General features: G+C 40.8%; 1 protein-coding gene and 3 long non-coding RNA genes across 6 annotated transcripts in view; 3 read left to right on the top strand and 1 right to left on the bottom strand.

Moving 5' to 3' along the window:
- Nucleotides 1-4489, top strand: part of LOC127616595 (alanine aminotransferase 2-like) — a 17287-nt gene extending 12798 nt beyond the window's left edge. For all 3 annotated transcript variants that reach the window (XM_052088288.1, XM_052088285.1, XM_052088287.1), the window contains 4 exons: nucleotides 370-544; nucleotides 671-826; nucleotides 2349-2461; nucleotides 3914-4489. In XM_052088288.1, coding sequence (XP_051944248.1) covers nucleotides 370-544; nucleotides 671-826; nucleotides 2349-2461; nucleotides 3914-4004 — 535 coding nt within the window. In that variant the 3' untranslated portion in view covers nucleotides 4005-4489. The remainder of the gene's footprint in view (nucleotides 1-369; nucleotides 545-670; nucleotides 827-2348; nucleotides 2462-3913) is intronic.
- Nucleotides 3398-14351, bottom strand: LOC127616637 (uncharacterized). Its single transcript, XR_007967139.1, has 2 exons — nucleotides 14198-14351; nucleotides 3398-4024 (listed from the first exon to the last, which is right to left on the bottom strand). It is a non-coding gene; the product is annotated as an uncharacterized LOC127616637 (long non-coding RNA).
- Nucleotides 11834-17913, top strand: LOC127616638 (uncharacterized). The gene is made up of 3 exons (XR_007967140.1): nucleotides 11834-12286; nucleotides 12386-12531; nucleotides 15760-17913. It is a non-coding gene; the product is annotated as an uncharacterized LOC127616638 (long non-coding RNA).
- On the top strand, nucleotides 12941-14250 carry LOC127616640 (uncharacterized). The gene is made up of 2 exons (XR_007967142.1): nucleotides 12941-13203; nucleotides 13588-14250. It is a non-coding gene; the product is annotated as an uncharacterized LOC127616640 (long non-coding RNA).
- Nucleotides 17914-17929: the final 16 nt, after the last annotated feature.

Below are 17929 nucleotides of genomic sequence, written 5' to 3'. Positions count from 1 at the left end.
AGTGTGACGTTAACAATGGGGCAGCGGTGCAAAGTGACTGACCCATGGGCACATTTTTAGCAGTGGGCAGATAACAAAAGGTGAGGTTATGTCCTTTGACACTCCAGACAGACACCTGTTTGTATAAAACCCATTAAACTCATTCAGTACCAGCCATTTCTGGACCAAGTCTGAAAAGACGTTTAAAAACGTCTTTGGGAGTGAATGAGTTAAAAAGTAAATGTCACCTCATATGTCCCCCTTTAAACATCCTGATCAATGTTTTAATGTCAAATCTCAACATTTCACCAAGGTGTATCATTATTGTAGTCTTGATTTGTGATGAGTCCACTCTCAACCCGCTTTGCATCTCATATGTTTTCCTCCCAGGTGTGGCTTCCGTGGCGGCTACATGGAGATCATCAACATGGACGACGAGGTGAAGGCCCAACTAACCAAGCTGGTGTCAGTACGCCTGTGCCCGCCCGTTCCCGGACAGGCACTGATGGGCCTGGTGGTCAACCCGCCGCAGCCCGGAGAGCCGTCGCATGAAAATTTCATAAAGGTACAATGAAGTGTCATTGAGATGAAACAAGCTTGTGTTTAATGAACATTTCTGTGAGTGTTTAAAAAAAAAAAACATCATTGTTGTTGTTGTTGGGTTTTTTTTTTCTTCCCCCTTGTCATTCAGGAGCGCACAGCTACCCTGAGCGCCTTAGCAGACAAGGCCAGGCTGACAGAGGAGGTACTCAACACCGTGCCTGGCATCAGCTGCAATCCTGTGCAGGGCGCCATGTACTCCTTTCCGCGTATTAGTATTCCGGAGAAGGCTGTCAAAGAGGCCACGGTACGTAATCCACTGTCAAGACAAAGTGTTTGGGCTTGTAGTATTTTTCCACATTGGAAAAATGGAAATCTAAATTCTACATGCCATTTTCCATGTCACATCCATCCAGATGTATGCCTGACTTCAGAACTAACCACTAAGCTAGCATGCTGCCACCCTAGAAATGCGTATTATGAATTTGCAGCATTGATGGGTTGGGGCCCAAAGCAAACCCTCTTGTGTTGATGTCACCCTAGCGTCAACAAGCTACCATTTTTGTTCAGACTGCTTCACTCCGACAGTTTATTTAAAAAAAAAACATTCCAAGTCATTAAATGGGTTTTGCAAAAACGAAGGCCTCAAATGTTAGCTAACACCTGGTTTCTGAGTTTGGTTGGGGCTGCTTCAAACATATTATTGGGGGGTTTGGGGATGAGGATTACATTGTTTACAGAGTTTACATTGAATAATTGAAACGTTGGCCATTAATGTTTGTGTACGTAATTCAAAAGCGTCTTTCTTATATTGCAAAGACGCAGCTATTGTAACTCAAGAGGCATCTTGTTCAAGGACTCGGCTTTCGTGTTTGTAGCATGCTTTCTTTAACATTCTCAAAGGGTCAACAATTACAGTATGCTTTACATAACCCATTTCCCGTCGAATAAAAAAACATTTTTATTGGTTAAAGTCAGCGGCAGGCACCCATTTTCAAAAACTGGCTGACTTCTGAGACTACAATTTGTATACTGTACAAACAATTACAAGCTAACATATGTCCATTATAACGTTAACTTTCACAAAGTCTTCTTTAAATACATTTGCACTCTTTCACAACACAACGTTGTCTTAAATAAGCTCTTTTAAGGCAGCACGGTTGTCCGCATATACAGAGAAAGTGATTCGCTTCATATTTGAAAAGGTCAGCTGACCAGCCAATTGATCCTCGTTAACTTCCCTCGGCGTCATCAGGTATCTCAGCACCGCAATCGCTTTGCGTTGGCAGTCCGAGCAAGCAATGGCTTCACGGCCACGCCATGGGACGTAGTTAAAGCGAGCGGCCTGTTTAATCCATTATGCACCCGCCGTACGTTGCGCGTCGCCTCGGAGCGGAATCTATTGGTTTAGCCGAAATCGAGCACGAGATGTCGCCTTTTGAAGTCTCTGAAGGCTGCTCCTGTGTTCGAGCGACCCTGGATGCAGAGACGTGTTCTGTTCCCCAAACTGGAGTTTGAACGACAATCGCAAATAAGGCTCAAGAGCTTTTCAGTCTTAATTAATTCCTTCACAATCTGATGAACAAAACAACACCATTCACTTTCCATTGGGCCCACTTCATTTCAGAATGCTGAACCAAAACCTTTATAAGTCTGTACAGGAAGATAAAGGTGCATTCAGGACATGCAGGACTCTAAAAATGCAGTCTGTAACACAACACAAAAACAAGAGTGACACTCAGTAGAACCCAAGTCTTTGCCAGAGGCCAAACGATCCCACTTCTAAAAGTAGCAAGTGTTGTTGTGACACATGTTGTTTTATTTTGAAGGGACAAGGCCAACAGCCTGACATGTTCTACTGCATGAGACTGCTGGAGGAGACCGGGATCTGCCTTGTTCCTGGCAGCGGCTTTGGGCAGAAGGACGGCACCTACCACTTCAGGTAAGAAAACCACACCCGGCTGCTAAAACGGGCTCTATACACACACACACAAACAGTTGCCTAATTGGGTCAAGTGTTTGTAAAATGAGTGCTAACAATTAGCCTAGCTTCTGCTTTTTTTTTTTTAATCTTCAGCTACTAGTAGTTCTTCTCTATTGCATTTTCTGGCAGTTTGTTTCATTAACTTTTTTAAGCATGTATTTTACCTTTGACATTTATGTATTTATTTAGATTGAGTACGCCACACACTATAAGAGCAGTATGCACAACGATGCCGTTTTAAAAAAAAAGGGTTAAGTTGATAATCATCGCTCTGTTGTCCTGAATGAACTTGTTCCAAAAGGCGTTTTAATTAATTCCTTTATGTATTTGAGCACAGAGTTTCTAATTGACTCTGCACGTAGATGGATCGATTGTTTTTGCATCTGCCTCGGCAAAATTAGGAGGAGAAGCTTTTTGCTTTATGGTCACGATCGAACCACTTCTCTTCACGGTGATCCTTCAAAGTCGGCGGGGGGAAATCTTTAAACGCTCCGCTGCCAAAGACGCATGGCTCGGCTTAACAACTTGGTCCTCTTGCTCTCTGACAAGCTTCCTACGGATGTTAAAAGGCCTGGATGGGGGTGGATGTTCTTGTATTACAAAGGTTTCTTTTTGAAGGACATCAATTCTGTGTGGACTATTTTTCAAGGGCTTGATATTTGAATTATCTCATGGGGAACATGACAAAAAGCATCTGTAAATTGAAGCATAACAAGCTGAAGCTGGTTCGTGATGTAGTGTATAGAAAAAGTTATTACAGTCAAATGTTAGCTTAGTTGGCCTAAATATGTTTTTATTCCTGAAAACTATATTTATCATTATAAGCCACTGTATTGTTCAGCATAGTTTAAATATAAATACAGGAAAACAAAACAAAAAAAAAGACAAATGACCAAGTTAAAAATTTATTGCACATCAAAAGTTAGATAAAAAAACTGTACTTCATAGATTTTAAAAACAAACAGTTAAAGATGACATACAAATAAATCGTACAGAAAGTTAAATACAGATTTATTTGTGTTTGCTTGAATGTCATATTTTTAAATGTGAATATTTCTGTTTAATTCAGTCATTCTCTACGGTACCACTAGGTGGAGCACATGCTCAACTAGTCACACTACCCCCACATTGAGAAACACTGTAGTTCAGAATTTGGCATGAAAAAAAAATACTGTCTGACCATTTTAAAGTTCCTGTTATAAAAGTGTAAAAATAGGTTAGCCACTGTATAGTAAAACTGAAGTAAATTGATATCAGGTCAATTGAAGGCAATTTATATTCTTAGAATAAAAATGATAATAATAATAATTGCTGGCAGACATCTGTAACTGAATCACCCCCCAGGAATGTGAAAAGTATGTAAAATGTGTGATATACATGTCTTTGAAACATATTTTTCTTCTTGTACAGGATGACCATCCTGCCACCCGCTGACAAGCTGAAGATCCTCCTGAGCAAAGTGAAGGAGTTCCACCAGAGGTTCACCAAGCAGTACTCCTAAGCCCCCTTGCCTTTCTCGGTCTCACACACACACACAGAGGAGTGTTTAAAGAACTTTTGCCAAAATCACGATCCTACTTTTTTTTTTTTTTTTTAAGTGCCTTCACATTGACTCTTCTTAGTATCGCACTTACTTCACATGGACATTTTCGGACGTCCAAACAAGGACACTTAAACCAAGTTTTTTCAAAATTGTAGTACTGCATGGATGGTGAGTATGACCGAAGATGTGCCAAGGTTTTTTTTTTAAATTAAAACAAAAAAAACAATGCTGCTTACAGAGACAAACCATGAAGTATTCATTGCTACAGGCTGTGTGTGATGAGGGAAATACGCAGAAAATGTAGTTTGCATGGCCAAAAAAAATTCTCCAGCCTTTGCTTGCCGTTTTTATGTATTTCACAAGAAATTATAATATGACAAAATGGTCATTTTCCTCGTGCTGTGAACAATAAAGAAAACATGCAGAAGGCTGCCAAAATGGAATGAAGTATTCAGACATTAATCAACCCCATATTGTATGCAAAGCTGGTCTGTTTCTTTAAGTCTCACTGAGGGGTAAAAGTTTTGTTTTTTTTTAATAATGTTATGACAAATAGCAAAAATGACCGGTAGACTCAAAAGAGACCATTCTTTTTGTTGTGGTATTATTTTCAAAGAAGAAAGTAGGAAGAAAGATCCCTTAAAAGAAAACTGAGAATTCAGGCTCTGCCGAAAACAATAATGACCAAATGCTGTAAAAAGATCAAAATTTATGGCATTTTTACAAATTGAAAACACAGGGCAATAGCTGACCATTTGATAAGTTCTATTAATTATTTAGCTGTTATTTTTATTTCGAACAATGTTTTGTTCACAACATACTGAAAACAAACTACATCACCTTAGTATCGACGTTTTATGAGAGTAGTTGATATCAGATCGATACTCGTGAGGATATCGATACATTGATACCACGGAATGGATCCATTGGCCACAATATGCGTCCCTGACACTGCTTTTTTTAAGCGACTTAAATAACCCTGGTCAACAGCAAATTTGAATCAGTCTCAGTCTTGAATCAGTGATTTCTTTGCGGCCCAAAAACTTCTGTCCGCTGGACCGTTTTGCAAGTTGAACATTTCATTCAGTAATTCTTTTGCGTACATAGAGGGAACCCTTGCTGCAAAATTAGCAACGGTCTGACACTCTAATGAAATAAATTTGCAAAAACAAGTTTTTATCAGTTTTTCATTCATCCCATTGAATACATTTTTATATTCATAATTGCGTGAATTATAAATACAATTAAATGTGATTACACCATAATTGAAATAAATGTTTACATATTCAGCCTACATCGAATAAAGCCCTCATCCCACTCCGTTTTACCCAATCCACAAATGACTTGAAGTTGTCCTTTGTGTTGTTGGTTATTTGCTGTCCACTCTTTTGTCCGGTCATGTCGAGTCTTCATTTAAACAAAGCATAAGTGTGAAACGTGTTGCGCCTCGCACGCTGCAGGCGATATGAACACTGGTTAGGTGACAGCTAATCACCGCGAGACGCCCATCTGGCGTCATTTCATCCATTGTTCACATTGATTGCGGCGTCCAGCCCATTGAAGGCTGAGTGAATGTGGCTAATGGAAATGGAAGTCATTGAAACAAGTTGTCACTAATGCAGACTTTCTTCAGCTCTATAGGAATTTGCTCTGCTGAAAAGTGGAAGGAGCAAAACTTGCCCTTACTTGGTGGGAAAAAAGGAATGTGATACAAGAACCGCACACTTTTGTTTGTCGATTATCCAAATTTGAGCTCAGCACAAGCAAGTGGAAATAAAACAACATGGTCAGATCCTAAGGAAGCTAGGTTGAGGAGTTTTCATTGCTAAATGCAAAATTATTTTAAATCTGTATTTTTTAAAATAAGCTTTATATTTGAGCAAGTGGTAGAATGTAATTTTACCAATTTCTTGACATTTATGCTGGTAAATAAAATTAGACTTTTTTTAAATATTGGGAAGCAGAAAACAAAATAAAACCAACTGCAGTACTTTTTTTCAAAAGAATTATTTTAAATATTACCTCCCATTCCTTTCTGACAATCCTTGTTTCTTCCCTCCCATCCTTCCCCTCGTCCTTTACCCTTCTCTCCTTTCATACATCCTTTTTTACTTCCAGCCTTACATCTTTTCTTTCATACATGTTCAAGTTATGTTAGCGTCAGTATGTATTAAGATTACGCAACTACCGTGATGTTAATTACCTTTTATTGCGCAGGATGCACTTTGCCAAGACGGATGGCACTGCATTATGTGCGCGAGAGCCTATCGCTAGACTGTACGGGGAGAGAGTGAGAGAGTGAATCATATAGTTTGAAGGGCTTTGGGACTGTCTTGTTCTTCTTCGTCCACAGTGGTTGTCAGCTTCAATTAAAGTTGACAAAGGGCTCTCGGAATCCTAATTGCGGCCAGTCGTTATCTTTTTTCTCGACCCGCAGGCCCTCAGAGAGTTCGGTCCAGCGGCTATCCTCTCCAACCCCACCCCGAATTAAGTGGGGTGGCGTGCCCACCGACACCAAAGGTCATCATTAGCGGATCTCCCGATTTAACAGGACACACAGGGAGGGACAGCGCTGTCATGTGGCTGTCTACGCTATGACAAGGACCACTCTTTTATTCTCTCTGCACTCATTTTTCGGCCCGATTGTCAGTGTGTTGCTGGAATTTGGACTTTATATTCAGTTCAGAACTGAACCAAAGAATGTTTTAAGGATTCCAGAACTACAGGCTCAGACAAACTATGATAACAAAAAAATATTTATTTACAGAAATGCGCACTGACAAACTACAAACCGAAATTGGTGGTAACAAGGAGCCAGGAAAAATCGGGCATCAACAAAATCAACAGAATACCAATACTTACATAACAAAACAGAGCAAAGAATGAAATCGAGAGGTCCAGAAAACAACTCTTGATCATAAACAGCAAGCAGGGTCAATAATCCGACGAGACTAGGCGGCTTGGCAGTCCTTAAATACATAGCAGGCTTGATTGGTAAACGCACAACAGGAGTGCCTGCTGGAGGGAAACTCCTTTCACTCCAGCTGGTGATGATAACAAAACAGACATATACATGATACACAGAGCTTGAATGTAAAAACGAGGATGTAAGTCACATCCATTAGAAAATCATCCTAGTTATTGTTTTCTGTAGTTATAAAAGCAGAATCAGAGGATTTGACATTCAATAATCTCATGAAAAACTAGGCCGTGCTTGATATACTTCCTATGTTCGCTCTTCTTTTAAAGTAAATGGAGTGTGGCCATCTAGTGGTCTACAGTGAAATTACACCAAACATAGTCAACAAAGTTATTTAACTGCGGGAAAAAAAATCTGGAAATTAGCAGTGCTGTCAACTAAGAAAGAAAGAGAGGGTTTACCGTTCTGAAAAAAATTAGGAACACCTTAAAAAAAAATGAAACCAGCGAGAAAGGTTAACAAACAAAACGTGTGACAAGAGTGACAATCTCCTCCGCCATTGGTTTTGGAATGAATCACAAGAGCCATTGAGAGGCGGTCCAATGAGATGCTTGTGTGTGACTTTTATTTAGAAAGAGCGGGAAGGCGAAGGTGGGGGTGGTCCGGTCCTTGTCCAATTTAAGGCAAGAAGAGCACGGATGAAATAGAAGAGGAATCGAGGAGAGAAAGGGAGGGATGCTTGGCAGATTGGGTGATAAATCTTGTTCTGATCAGGTTTCTCTGGTGCCCTCACCCCTCACTCTCTTTCTAGGGGTAATTAATCAATCCCAGACTGCGGCCATTGATCGCCCCCGTAGACCCCGCTCCCCCCCCCCCCTCGCAAGCCCTCTCAGTAATGTTTACACTTCTCGATTGTGTTTGCCACTAAGCCCCTCGACGCTGCTCAATCTCGCCGGCGCCAGATTGTGACACCGCGCCCTCGGACGGCGTCAAACCAAACAACCCATCGATTGACATCTCCATGAAAATCGATCGACTTATTCTATCTTTTTATCATAATCCTTTGTGGTCATATTGTGCGGCACGGCTTGGACATAAACTTTTTGGATTGTGGTCACCGAGCGATTCCCTGTAGACCACGTCGCTCTGTCAACATTGACAAAAAGGCTTTGATGTTGAAGCACTTTTATGCGGGCCCTTTTGATATTAGCAGGCTCTTGACTCGTTTGAATTGGACACAAACGTCACTTTTGAAGATGGGACGAGTATGAAGTCAGACAACAACAGAGTGTAATATGTTTGAATATGATGAAATGATGAAACTGACAAAAACAATGCAAAAATGATCGCCAAGAAGACAATTTAAAATGTACACTATTTTGAAAATGAAAAAAAACTATTAAAAAACAACAGTAAAAAACTATTTAATATGCACACTTTGGGGAATGAACAAACAAAAATACGGTAAAAACAATCTCACAAAATTATTACAAAAATAAAAATGATATCAATAAATCTATTTAAAAAAACGACCTAACCATGAAAAGGGTAATATACAAAATAACATCATTTTAATAAATGGCACAAATGATAAAATAATTAGAACAATTGTTTAAAAATGAGAATGAATAAAACAAAAAGTAAAGAAACCATCACAGCATGGTTGAAACAATAAATGATAACAATAACATTGATACCAATTATATTATTATATTATATATATAATATATTATATATATATAATATATTATATATATAATATATTATTATATTCGATCATATTGCTTGCACTTATTATTCCTACTTATTCCAAAAAGAAAGAACCGTCATCAAGGTCAAGGGTCACTAACCCCGCTCCTCAAGGGGCCCCTATCCACTGTGTTTTCGATGTCTCCCTCCTTAAACACACCTAATTAAAATGATCAGGTCATCAGCAAGCTCTGGAGAAGCACGTTTAAAACATGTGACTTCTAAGCCATGTGAGCGGGAACTCCAAAGACTCATTGGTAAGAGCTGCGCCGCCAGGTTCACATGGCCAAAGTGAGCGCATCATATGATTCACCTTCTCTCCTAGGCGGATGACGTGTGTGGTTTGGAGATAGCAAAAAACCTGATCTTTTAATTCGTTTTGTAACTGGAAGCGCTGCATGAGCCGTGCTTGCCGGAGCCGTGCTAAAAAAAGAAAGCATGTCCAGTAGCTTGCTGGCAGGGCCATTGTCGGGGAGGGTGTGCGTACAATGTTATATATACAATGTATATATTTTATATTATGAACATTTTTGGGGGACCTATTATAAAAGTTTTTGTGGGGGAGATTAGAATTTCATGGCAGTCCGACTCAAATGCTGTTGTGGGCAGTTAATGGCCCACGTTGACCAGGGCACCCCCTATTTGTGGGGAACAGGGACAGAACCCAGGTGCGGCGAGTTAAAATCTGCAGTTTAGCAGGGTCATTGTGATCTGTAGCCCCCATGTATACACAAACTCGAATAATGACCAGCTGGATGGAAACCATAGTGTAGTTTAAAAACAATTGACTTGATTTGTCTCTTGAATGAACAAATAATTGTTTTTTTTTTTTTCAAATTTCTAATCCTGATAAACAATCATAATTACAGCTGCTCCACCTCAACCATGATTGCGTCTCGGCGAAGGACACAGGAGCAGCTTTGAGTGGGTGGCGTGATATGGCAATTCGTTCTGTCCCCCCCTGTGGAGCGGCGCTGTCGAGTACAGCTTTTTGCTTTGGCCTTCATGCAAGCAGCAGAACAAGAGAGATGGAAGGAAGGAGGAGAATGTGTGCAACTAAAGGACAAATAATTATGAAACACTGACATGTAACAAAAGAAGACAGCCTGACATTTATCCTTTGATGAGTGTGTTTGGTTATTAAACAGTATGTTTTGTTGTTTTAAAAAATATATATATATTTTTTTAAACTCAATGGATTTGTCTAATCCATAGTTAGGGATTTTGCAAGGTAAAGCATTCATACGTACATATGTACACTATGAGGCAGGTGATAACAACACAAGGCAAGAATTATTAAATTACAAAACACCCACAATGGCACAAGAAAGCCCCCTTATAAATACACCTGCTTGCGGAGGTCTGCGAAAATACCACAATTTAGTCTAGCCTGCCCCTGCACAGATTTAGACCAAACCTCTTGCCGGACTTGCACTAGACACAAAAATAGAACCCCAAAGTACAAAGAATTTAAAGTCCTCCTCTTCCTCTTCCAGCCCTCTCGTTCACACGCATATATTCAGTTTTACTTCTGATAATCTTCATTTCTCTCCTTTCCAAAGCATACCTCCACCTTTCTAAATGTTCCTCCACCTGCTCCCTGCTTCCATTACTCATCACAATGTCATTTGCCAACATCATGGTCCACGTGGATTCCAGTCTAACCTCATCTGTCAGCCTGTCCATCACGATTGCAAAGAGGAAAGGGCTTAGAGTTGATCCCTGATGCACTCCCACCTTCTTCTACAGCACACCTGACCAATGTTCTGCTACACTCACGTCCTGGACTATTCTAACATAATTCTCTGTCACTCCAGATATCCTCATGCAGCACCACAGTTCCTCCCTGGGTACCCTGCTTGCTCTGCATGAAAAAGAGTTTCACAAATAATTAAGCTTCATTAATGTTAGTTTTTGTTTGTTTGTTTGTTTGTTTTTTACAGAAGGTAAAGAATTATGCCTGTGAGTATTGTTACATTGGCTGTTTAAATGTTTTGCAACATCAATTTAACTTATACTATCAGGACAAAAATGTTAGTTTCATTAGCCCATTTATGCTGTTTCAAATTGTGTGCTTGCATTAAACTGAGCAATGGCTCCAATGTAGAAAATTCTTAAGAGAAGTTATAGTGACAACAGTCTGGCCCCGGAATGGACAGCAATTGCTAAGTTTCATGCTGAAGGTGCCACTGTAATGGTGTGCGCAATCCATGCCGACTGCATCACAGCTTTTACAGAGTTTACACAGTAAACAAGTCCCCAATGCCCCTGAAAAAATAAAACTCAATATGCACACTCATTTATTTATTTCCATACAGTATCTTTCAAAGCTTTTATGAGAGAGCAGCAGTGTCACCTTCTGTTGTCTCCCACCTCCTCCAACACCTTCTGTCATCATGTCCACAGGTGTATCACAATAATAAATGCGTCCCACCTTGACTATGTCCGGACCGCTTCATTAGCTATACTCGCAAAATCCAATACATTGAGAACTTTATTTATTTCTTGCTACTGTGTGACTCATATTGCCTTGTGCTGTCGAGAATGTACACCGCCCTCTTGCCCGAAACACAGAGGTGTAGAGACTTTTTATATCCATTGAATACAAAATGAGTCTTAAATTTGGGGGTCGCTTGGAAATGTCATTTTGAAATAACAAACAAAGCTATTTTTTTAACTCCATTCGCAATATTTAGAGTATATTTCTGATTAGATTCATGGTACAGTTGTTCAAAAATAATAAAACAAAATGGTGCTGTAGTGGTAAACTTTCTTTACACAAAGGAAATATTTACATCATCTGTAAAGAATTTTTTGCGTCTTTTTGTTACACGTGGGGAAGTTGATACCGCATGGGCAACTCCCCTCCCGCAAAAAAACATTTCAAAGCTTGTTTGGTGCCAGCAGAAATTAAGTTCTAGAATGGGAGCAAAAAGCAAACGATTTAAATCCCGCCATTTGCGTTTTTGTAAAGGGACAAATATTTTTGAAGCCGCATCCATAAATGTCAAAAGATGTTCATGTTTAGATTTGCTCATTTAACAATAAATTTAGGATCTGTTCCTAATATTATGACCCACTCATACGGCTAACATCAATGCAACGCGGGTAACTTTATAGTGATGGACGTATTTTAGTAAAGGCCTGGTTTTTAAACTTGCAAGTGTACCTAATGAAATGGCTACGTCTCCTGGCTAATGAAAGACCCACTCGAGGATCCACCGAACTGTGACCCCTCCCCAAAAGAGACACCCCACCCCACCTCACCCCACCCCACCCCACCCCAAGCCTTCATACACGCCATCCATATTTCATGCAGCATCCCTCTCTCTCTCTCTCATCTCCGTCTTGTGGACTTCTCGCACCCTCACACATTCTATTAGACAATCCGTGCGCCATGTTTTATTCATGTCCTCTGAACATCTGCTTGTCCAGATGTCAGGAATCATGAGACACCCACCACCCCGCCTTCCCTCTCCTCAAGGGACCGCTGCCTTGACTGGCTGTAAATGAACGTCAAAAGCGGCTGTCAGGCCCGCCGGAGGAATCTTTCATGACTTTTGGGACCGAGGTGAGTACACTTTGCCGCACATGAAAGTCAACAATGGACACCCCTTCAATTCAGCCCCTGTTTGAAATGATGTTTTTTTTTTTTTGTGGATGATTGTAGTAGCGGTGGTTGGTGGGCTTTTGAAACGGCCGTGGTCCACGAGGTTTGCCCAACTCACAGGAACTGTGTGGAGGAAAAAAAAGACAGAGTGAAAAAGAAAAGAGGCAAGCAAACAAGTACCCGCGGACTGACTCACAGCCACGGCAGTATGTCACAGTGCGCCTTTATGTACTATATTCTCCCTCTTGCTCGCCACCCTCACCCACTGAAAATGTGTTCTTTTCTCCAAGGTGATTAACGCTGCCATTTTTATATGACAGAAGAAACAACACTAAAATGTCAACAAACGTTATGAACGCAGCTCGGCATTCGTTGCCGTACTTCAACACGCATACGAGATGTGATTATATTAAGATAGAGTCATAAACATGGACGAACACCCATCCGCGCTGACACTCACATCTTGGGACAGTTTTTGAGTTTTCCGTTAACCTGTGTTAGCGACGGGAATCGAACCGGGAATAAAAAAGTAATTTCTTTCACACTTTGTCGGAGGGTGTGATGGTGATGCTTTTATTATCATAAAAGAGGACAAGGGTTTCATCTATAATCGATGATTTAATATTAATTTTTACATGTAGCAAACCAGCCAGTCGCTGAGAAGTCACAGCAGTAATCACGGACATCGAAATCGGAATAAAGGATTAAATTCATGTTGATTATAAAGTTTTCCGGTTGTCTCAAGATAATAAAAACAAAACGTATTTTGAAGAAAGAATTAAAGGATAGACTATGAGGAGAAAAATGAGAGATACATGATAGATGTATTACAATAAGAGAGTAGTACAAGGAAAATATATTGTAATGAGTATAATGAGGTGCGGCCCGGTGGCGACCAGTGGTTAGCACGTCGGCTTCACAGTGCAGAGGTACCGGGTTCGATTCCAGCTCCGGCCTCCCTGTGTGGAGTTTGCATGTTCTCCCCGGGCCTGCGTGGGTTTTCTCCGGGTGCTCCGGTTTCCTCCCACATTCCAAAAACATGCATGGTAGGCTGATTGGACGCTCTAAATTGTCCCTAGGTGTGAATGTGAGTGTGGATGGTTGTTCGTCTCTGTGTGCCCTGCGATTGGCTGGCAACTGATCCAGGGTGTCCCCCGCCTACTGCCCGCAGACAGCTGGGATAGGCTCCAGCACCCCCCGCGACCCTAGTGAGGATTAAGCGGTCCAGAAAATGGATGGATGGATGGATGGAGTATAATGAGAAAAATAATAAAATAAAAACCTCATTGAGTATATGCGGTTCCAATCATTTGCTTTGTCTATCATCGGTGTTGTCACGTTGTGAGGTGGTGGTGGACCCCAAAAAACAGGCAGGATGGAGGAACAGGGTGTACTTGAAGAAGTGTATTGATAAAACACAGAAAACTAAATCCAAAACAAAGTCCTAAGAACAAAACGAATCCAAAGTAGCAAACAAAAACCATGACTGAAGCAAAAAAAATGATCAATAATAGAAACATGACCAAAAACATGACCTAAACATGACAAACATACACAACGGCAACAAATAAACAAACAATGACCCGACACTGAGTGGTTGTGTTGGGAGATCCTTTCAAAGCAATAATTACATAACGACAAACAGGTGCGCAGCCGCAGGGAGAGCCCTCCAGTGCCACCTGTTGGTCATAAACAGAATCATGACAGGTGTGCCTTTCACAGATTGATCAGGTCTCTAAAACGCTCCCGAGGTTCACCTTGCCTAATTAGAAGTCTAATTTGTTAGTCTTAATCGACGATATTATCGTTATCAGTTATTTTATTTTGCAATAGGAGAGAACACTTTTTATCTTGTGGTTCATGCATCCTTACCAATCTGTGACGGCTTCGTTCGAGCTCGTTCTTATTAGAGTCGTTATATAAATCCATACAAATAAATCTCCACTTTGCAGAAAAATGCACTGCATCGGATAAAATCTCCATAAGAGTTCAATACAGGGGTCATCTTGGGTAAAGAATAGAAAAGGGGAAATTCACCATAAAAGCGAAACGGAGGAAGATTTTTAAGGAAGTTCAAAAGGGGAGAGAAAGGAGAATTTGCAAAGGATGCTTCCCAGACGCCGGAGCGCCGGTGGTAAAAATGGGGAAGTTCCTCCAAGCTCGAGTCCTTTTCGATTTCGCCATCTATCCCTTTTTATTCGCTCTGACCCCTGTGATGGGGCTCATATCTAACCGAAAGTCAGATGTTGTTCTCGAATGTTCTTTTTCACTAGATGGGAGGACACGTTGAGCAATCTTCTCCGGTTTGAACCGGTTGAAGGACCATGTCTTCCAGACAACGTTGAGTCAGGATATGTTGCACAATCCTTTCTGGTTTGAGCCAGCAGATGTCCGAGCAGGTGAAGCTGAGTGTTGGTTCAGCTTCCCAATGATAGACAGTCTATTCATGCACTGGCATACCCATGGGTGTCCATTTTTGGGACCTCCTGGGATCACCCCCCAAGACTGTCCCCCTGTGGGGGACCAGGCTGCTAACGACCAGCCAAAGGTGTGAAGAACTGCCTTTGTTTTGTAAACCAATCCAAATCCCTTCCCTTGATTTTATTCTTAACCCATCGCTTGCCATGCACGTTTTTGGAACGTGGGAGCAAACCAGAGTACCCGGAAAAAAACCACGCAGGCTGAAGCTGGAATCGAACCCTGCACTTCTGCACTGTGAGGCCAATGTGCTAACCTGATCCAAAAAGTGAAAAAAAAGAACGAAAGAAAGAAGCCTACTGAGGGTTTAAGAAAACACTTTTCTCATTATCATATGCAACATTGATTAGTGCTGCTTGAAAAGCTGCCCTACATTATTCATGGGGCATCTATCTCCTTCACTTGACCATTCCAGATGATGGCGCTTATTAGCAGTGACAGTTTTGTTTTGTTTTGTTTTTTGCTTTTAAGGTCTCATGTATGAATTTGCCGGCCACTTCATTAGGTATATCTGTGCAGTTAAACTTGGTCCAATACCAAAATTTTGCCTTGACATTGGAAGTGTTTGTTGCTCTACATTACATTCCCATTGAGCTCATTTTTCACCCAAACATGGCGACAATAATAAAATAAATAAAATGTAAACAATACAAAAAATATATATATTTTCAAAATCGTAAAAAGTTCAAATAAAGTAAAATACCAAATGGAATGAATTTTAAATATGCACTGCTAAAAGGTAAAATAAAAACACCAAATTAATGTAATTATAAATATGCAATCAAACGCATCATAAAGCCTTTATGAATGTTAGAATTTTTTTTATGCCATATTTTGGTCATACTGTAAAAACTGCCAAAAGAAGTTAACCACCAAAAATCGAAACGGGCCATCTGAAGTGAGCTCTTGTTGCCATTTTGGTGGGACCTTACAGGCATTTTTTTTTTATTTTTTAGACTTTTCGGGACGATTCGTGGACGAGTGCTCGGAGGTTTACGGGCCATCTATCTCCTCACCTGGCAGCGAGGTGAGTGACGAGCCGCGCATTTGCCGGCACATCATTATTTTCCTTCCTCAACAAGAATTGGTCCTTCATCACTCAAACTTTTTCAAAAGACCAAAAAAAAAAAACTCGGATGAATTTCTATTGAGACGTTTGTTTTTAATCTCAGCCATCGATGTGGGTGAGTGGCATCATTGTATCAAATCAATGAGATGAGCGTCCAGTTTATGCACCGAGCGAATGGCCACGTCGGCGCTTGGGTGCGAGCGAGCCGCTAAAGGCCGTTTTGAGTGGCATAATTGATCAAGTGACGGCCCACTTTTGATTTGACTTTCATTTGATGCGCATGTCTGTGTCGAGTCATCCTTCACTGCCTCCTCCTAGTCACTCCCTCCTTCTTTTCACTTACTCTATAGATTTTCCTCACATGATAAATTGGACTCAGGGATCCACTGAGGTGTGACCCGGTGCCAGACGACCAGCACGGATTCTCTTTTTTTTATTCATTTATTCTTTTTGTGCTTTAATGTCCCTAATTAGTCTCTTACAGATTGCTGGTGACCAATGTTGTCAATGATACGCATACACAAAAATAAAGAACTAAATAAAAATCCAGGGTTGGTTTCCTAACCGACTTGCTGGCGAGTTGAGCAGATTGGGTGACTTTTATCTAAGATTGGGTTCATTATTTTGACCCAGCCGATTGGATTTTGGTCACTATTTTGTTCGCTGAAGTTGAAGTACATTAACGGTAACATTCGTATCTCAGAGGGTAACACCGCAGACTTTGGAAATAGAGATTGGGGTTTAAGTCCTGGTCATGGAAAATGAATAGATGACATCAGGAAGCCAAAAACATCATGCAGTTGACTTTCTGCAGCAACCCCTCACAGGGGCAAGTTACTTCTTCCAAAATGTTGGGAATAAAATCTGTTGTTCTTACCCATAGCTGTATTGATAACCCGGTAAGCCATTTCTGGGTTCCTTTAACTCACTGGTGTCAAACTGAAGGCCCGGGGGCCAGAGCTGGCCCGCCACAACATTTGATGTGGCCTGTGAAAACAAATTAAAGATGTCAACTTTCATGATGCTTGCTAAAATCTCGACCAAAATTTCAAACTCTCATTTGTAATAAATAAGAGCTGTAAGCATACTGTAAGCATTTTCTTGTTACCAAACCTCCCATTCCAGTAACTTTTAAACAATAAATATGAATGAATAAACCGTTAGTCTTGACTTCTTTATATGGTTTCAGTCATAACGGCCCTGCAAGGAAAACGGTAACTAAAACGTGGCCCGCGACAAAAATGAGTTTGACGCCCCTGCTTTAACTCATCATTAAGGACAATTTTCCTCTCTTTGTTGGATCAAAATCTTAACCCAACGTACTGGATCAAATCCTCAACACAATGGGTCTAAAAATAACCCAGCATTGTCTCGGTTACTTTTGGACCCAGCGCTGGGTTATCGATCTCACCCAATTTGAGTTAATTTTGAATTTTTTGCATGCTGAGTCAAATCCTCAAGCCACCGTGTACACATACGGCGAGTGGACACAGAATGTGCGTAACCAGCACTTGACAGACTTACTCCCCATTAGAAGTAGCACTGCTGTCAGTGTCAGACGAGTCGGGGTGTTGGGGGGGAGGGGGGGCGCTGTAGAGATGAAGTGGAGAGTGACACGAGCGATGATTGTCACGTCAAAGATGCGAGTATGGAAACGGATGAAATGGTAGACTACACATGATTTTGTTGCATACAAATTTTATGGTAAAAATGTTAATTTGCACAACAAAACAAGCTAGTTGTTTGCCCCAAAACAATTTACTGAGTTGTTTTCCCTTATACAGTAATCCCTCATTTATCGCGGGGGTTACGTTCCAAAAAGAACCAGCGATAGCTGTATTTTTTTTACAGTTATTATACAATACTGAACTATGTATACAATGAAACCAAAGACCAAAACCTGTTTTCAGGCCCAAGCACAAAAAAAAAGAAAAGAAAAACGTTATCAACAAATAACTGTCATGATTCGGTTTGGGACCAACAGGTGGCACTGTAGGGCTCCCCCTGCAGCTGCACACCTGTTGGTCATTATGTAATTAGTGCTTTAAAAGGACTCT

This window comes from Hippocampus zosterae, chromosome 15 (assembly GCF_025434085.1).
Source record: "Hippocampus zosterae strain Florida chromosome 15, ASM2543408v3, whole genome shotgun sequence".
NCBI lineage: Eukaryota > Metazoa > Chordata > Actinopteri > Syngnathiformes > Syngnathidae > Hippocampus > Hippocampus zosterae.
The sequence above is the reverse complement of the archived record's forward strand: the minus strand, read 5'-3'. Positions and strand labels throughout refer to the sequence as shown.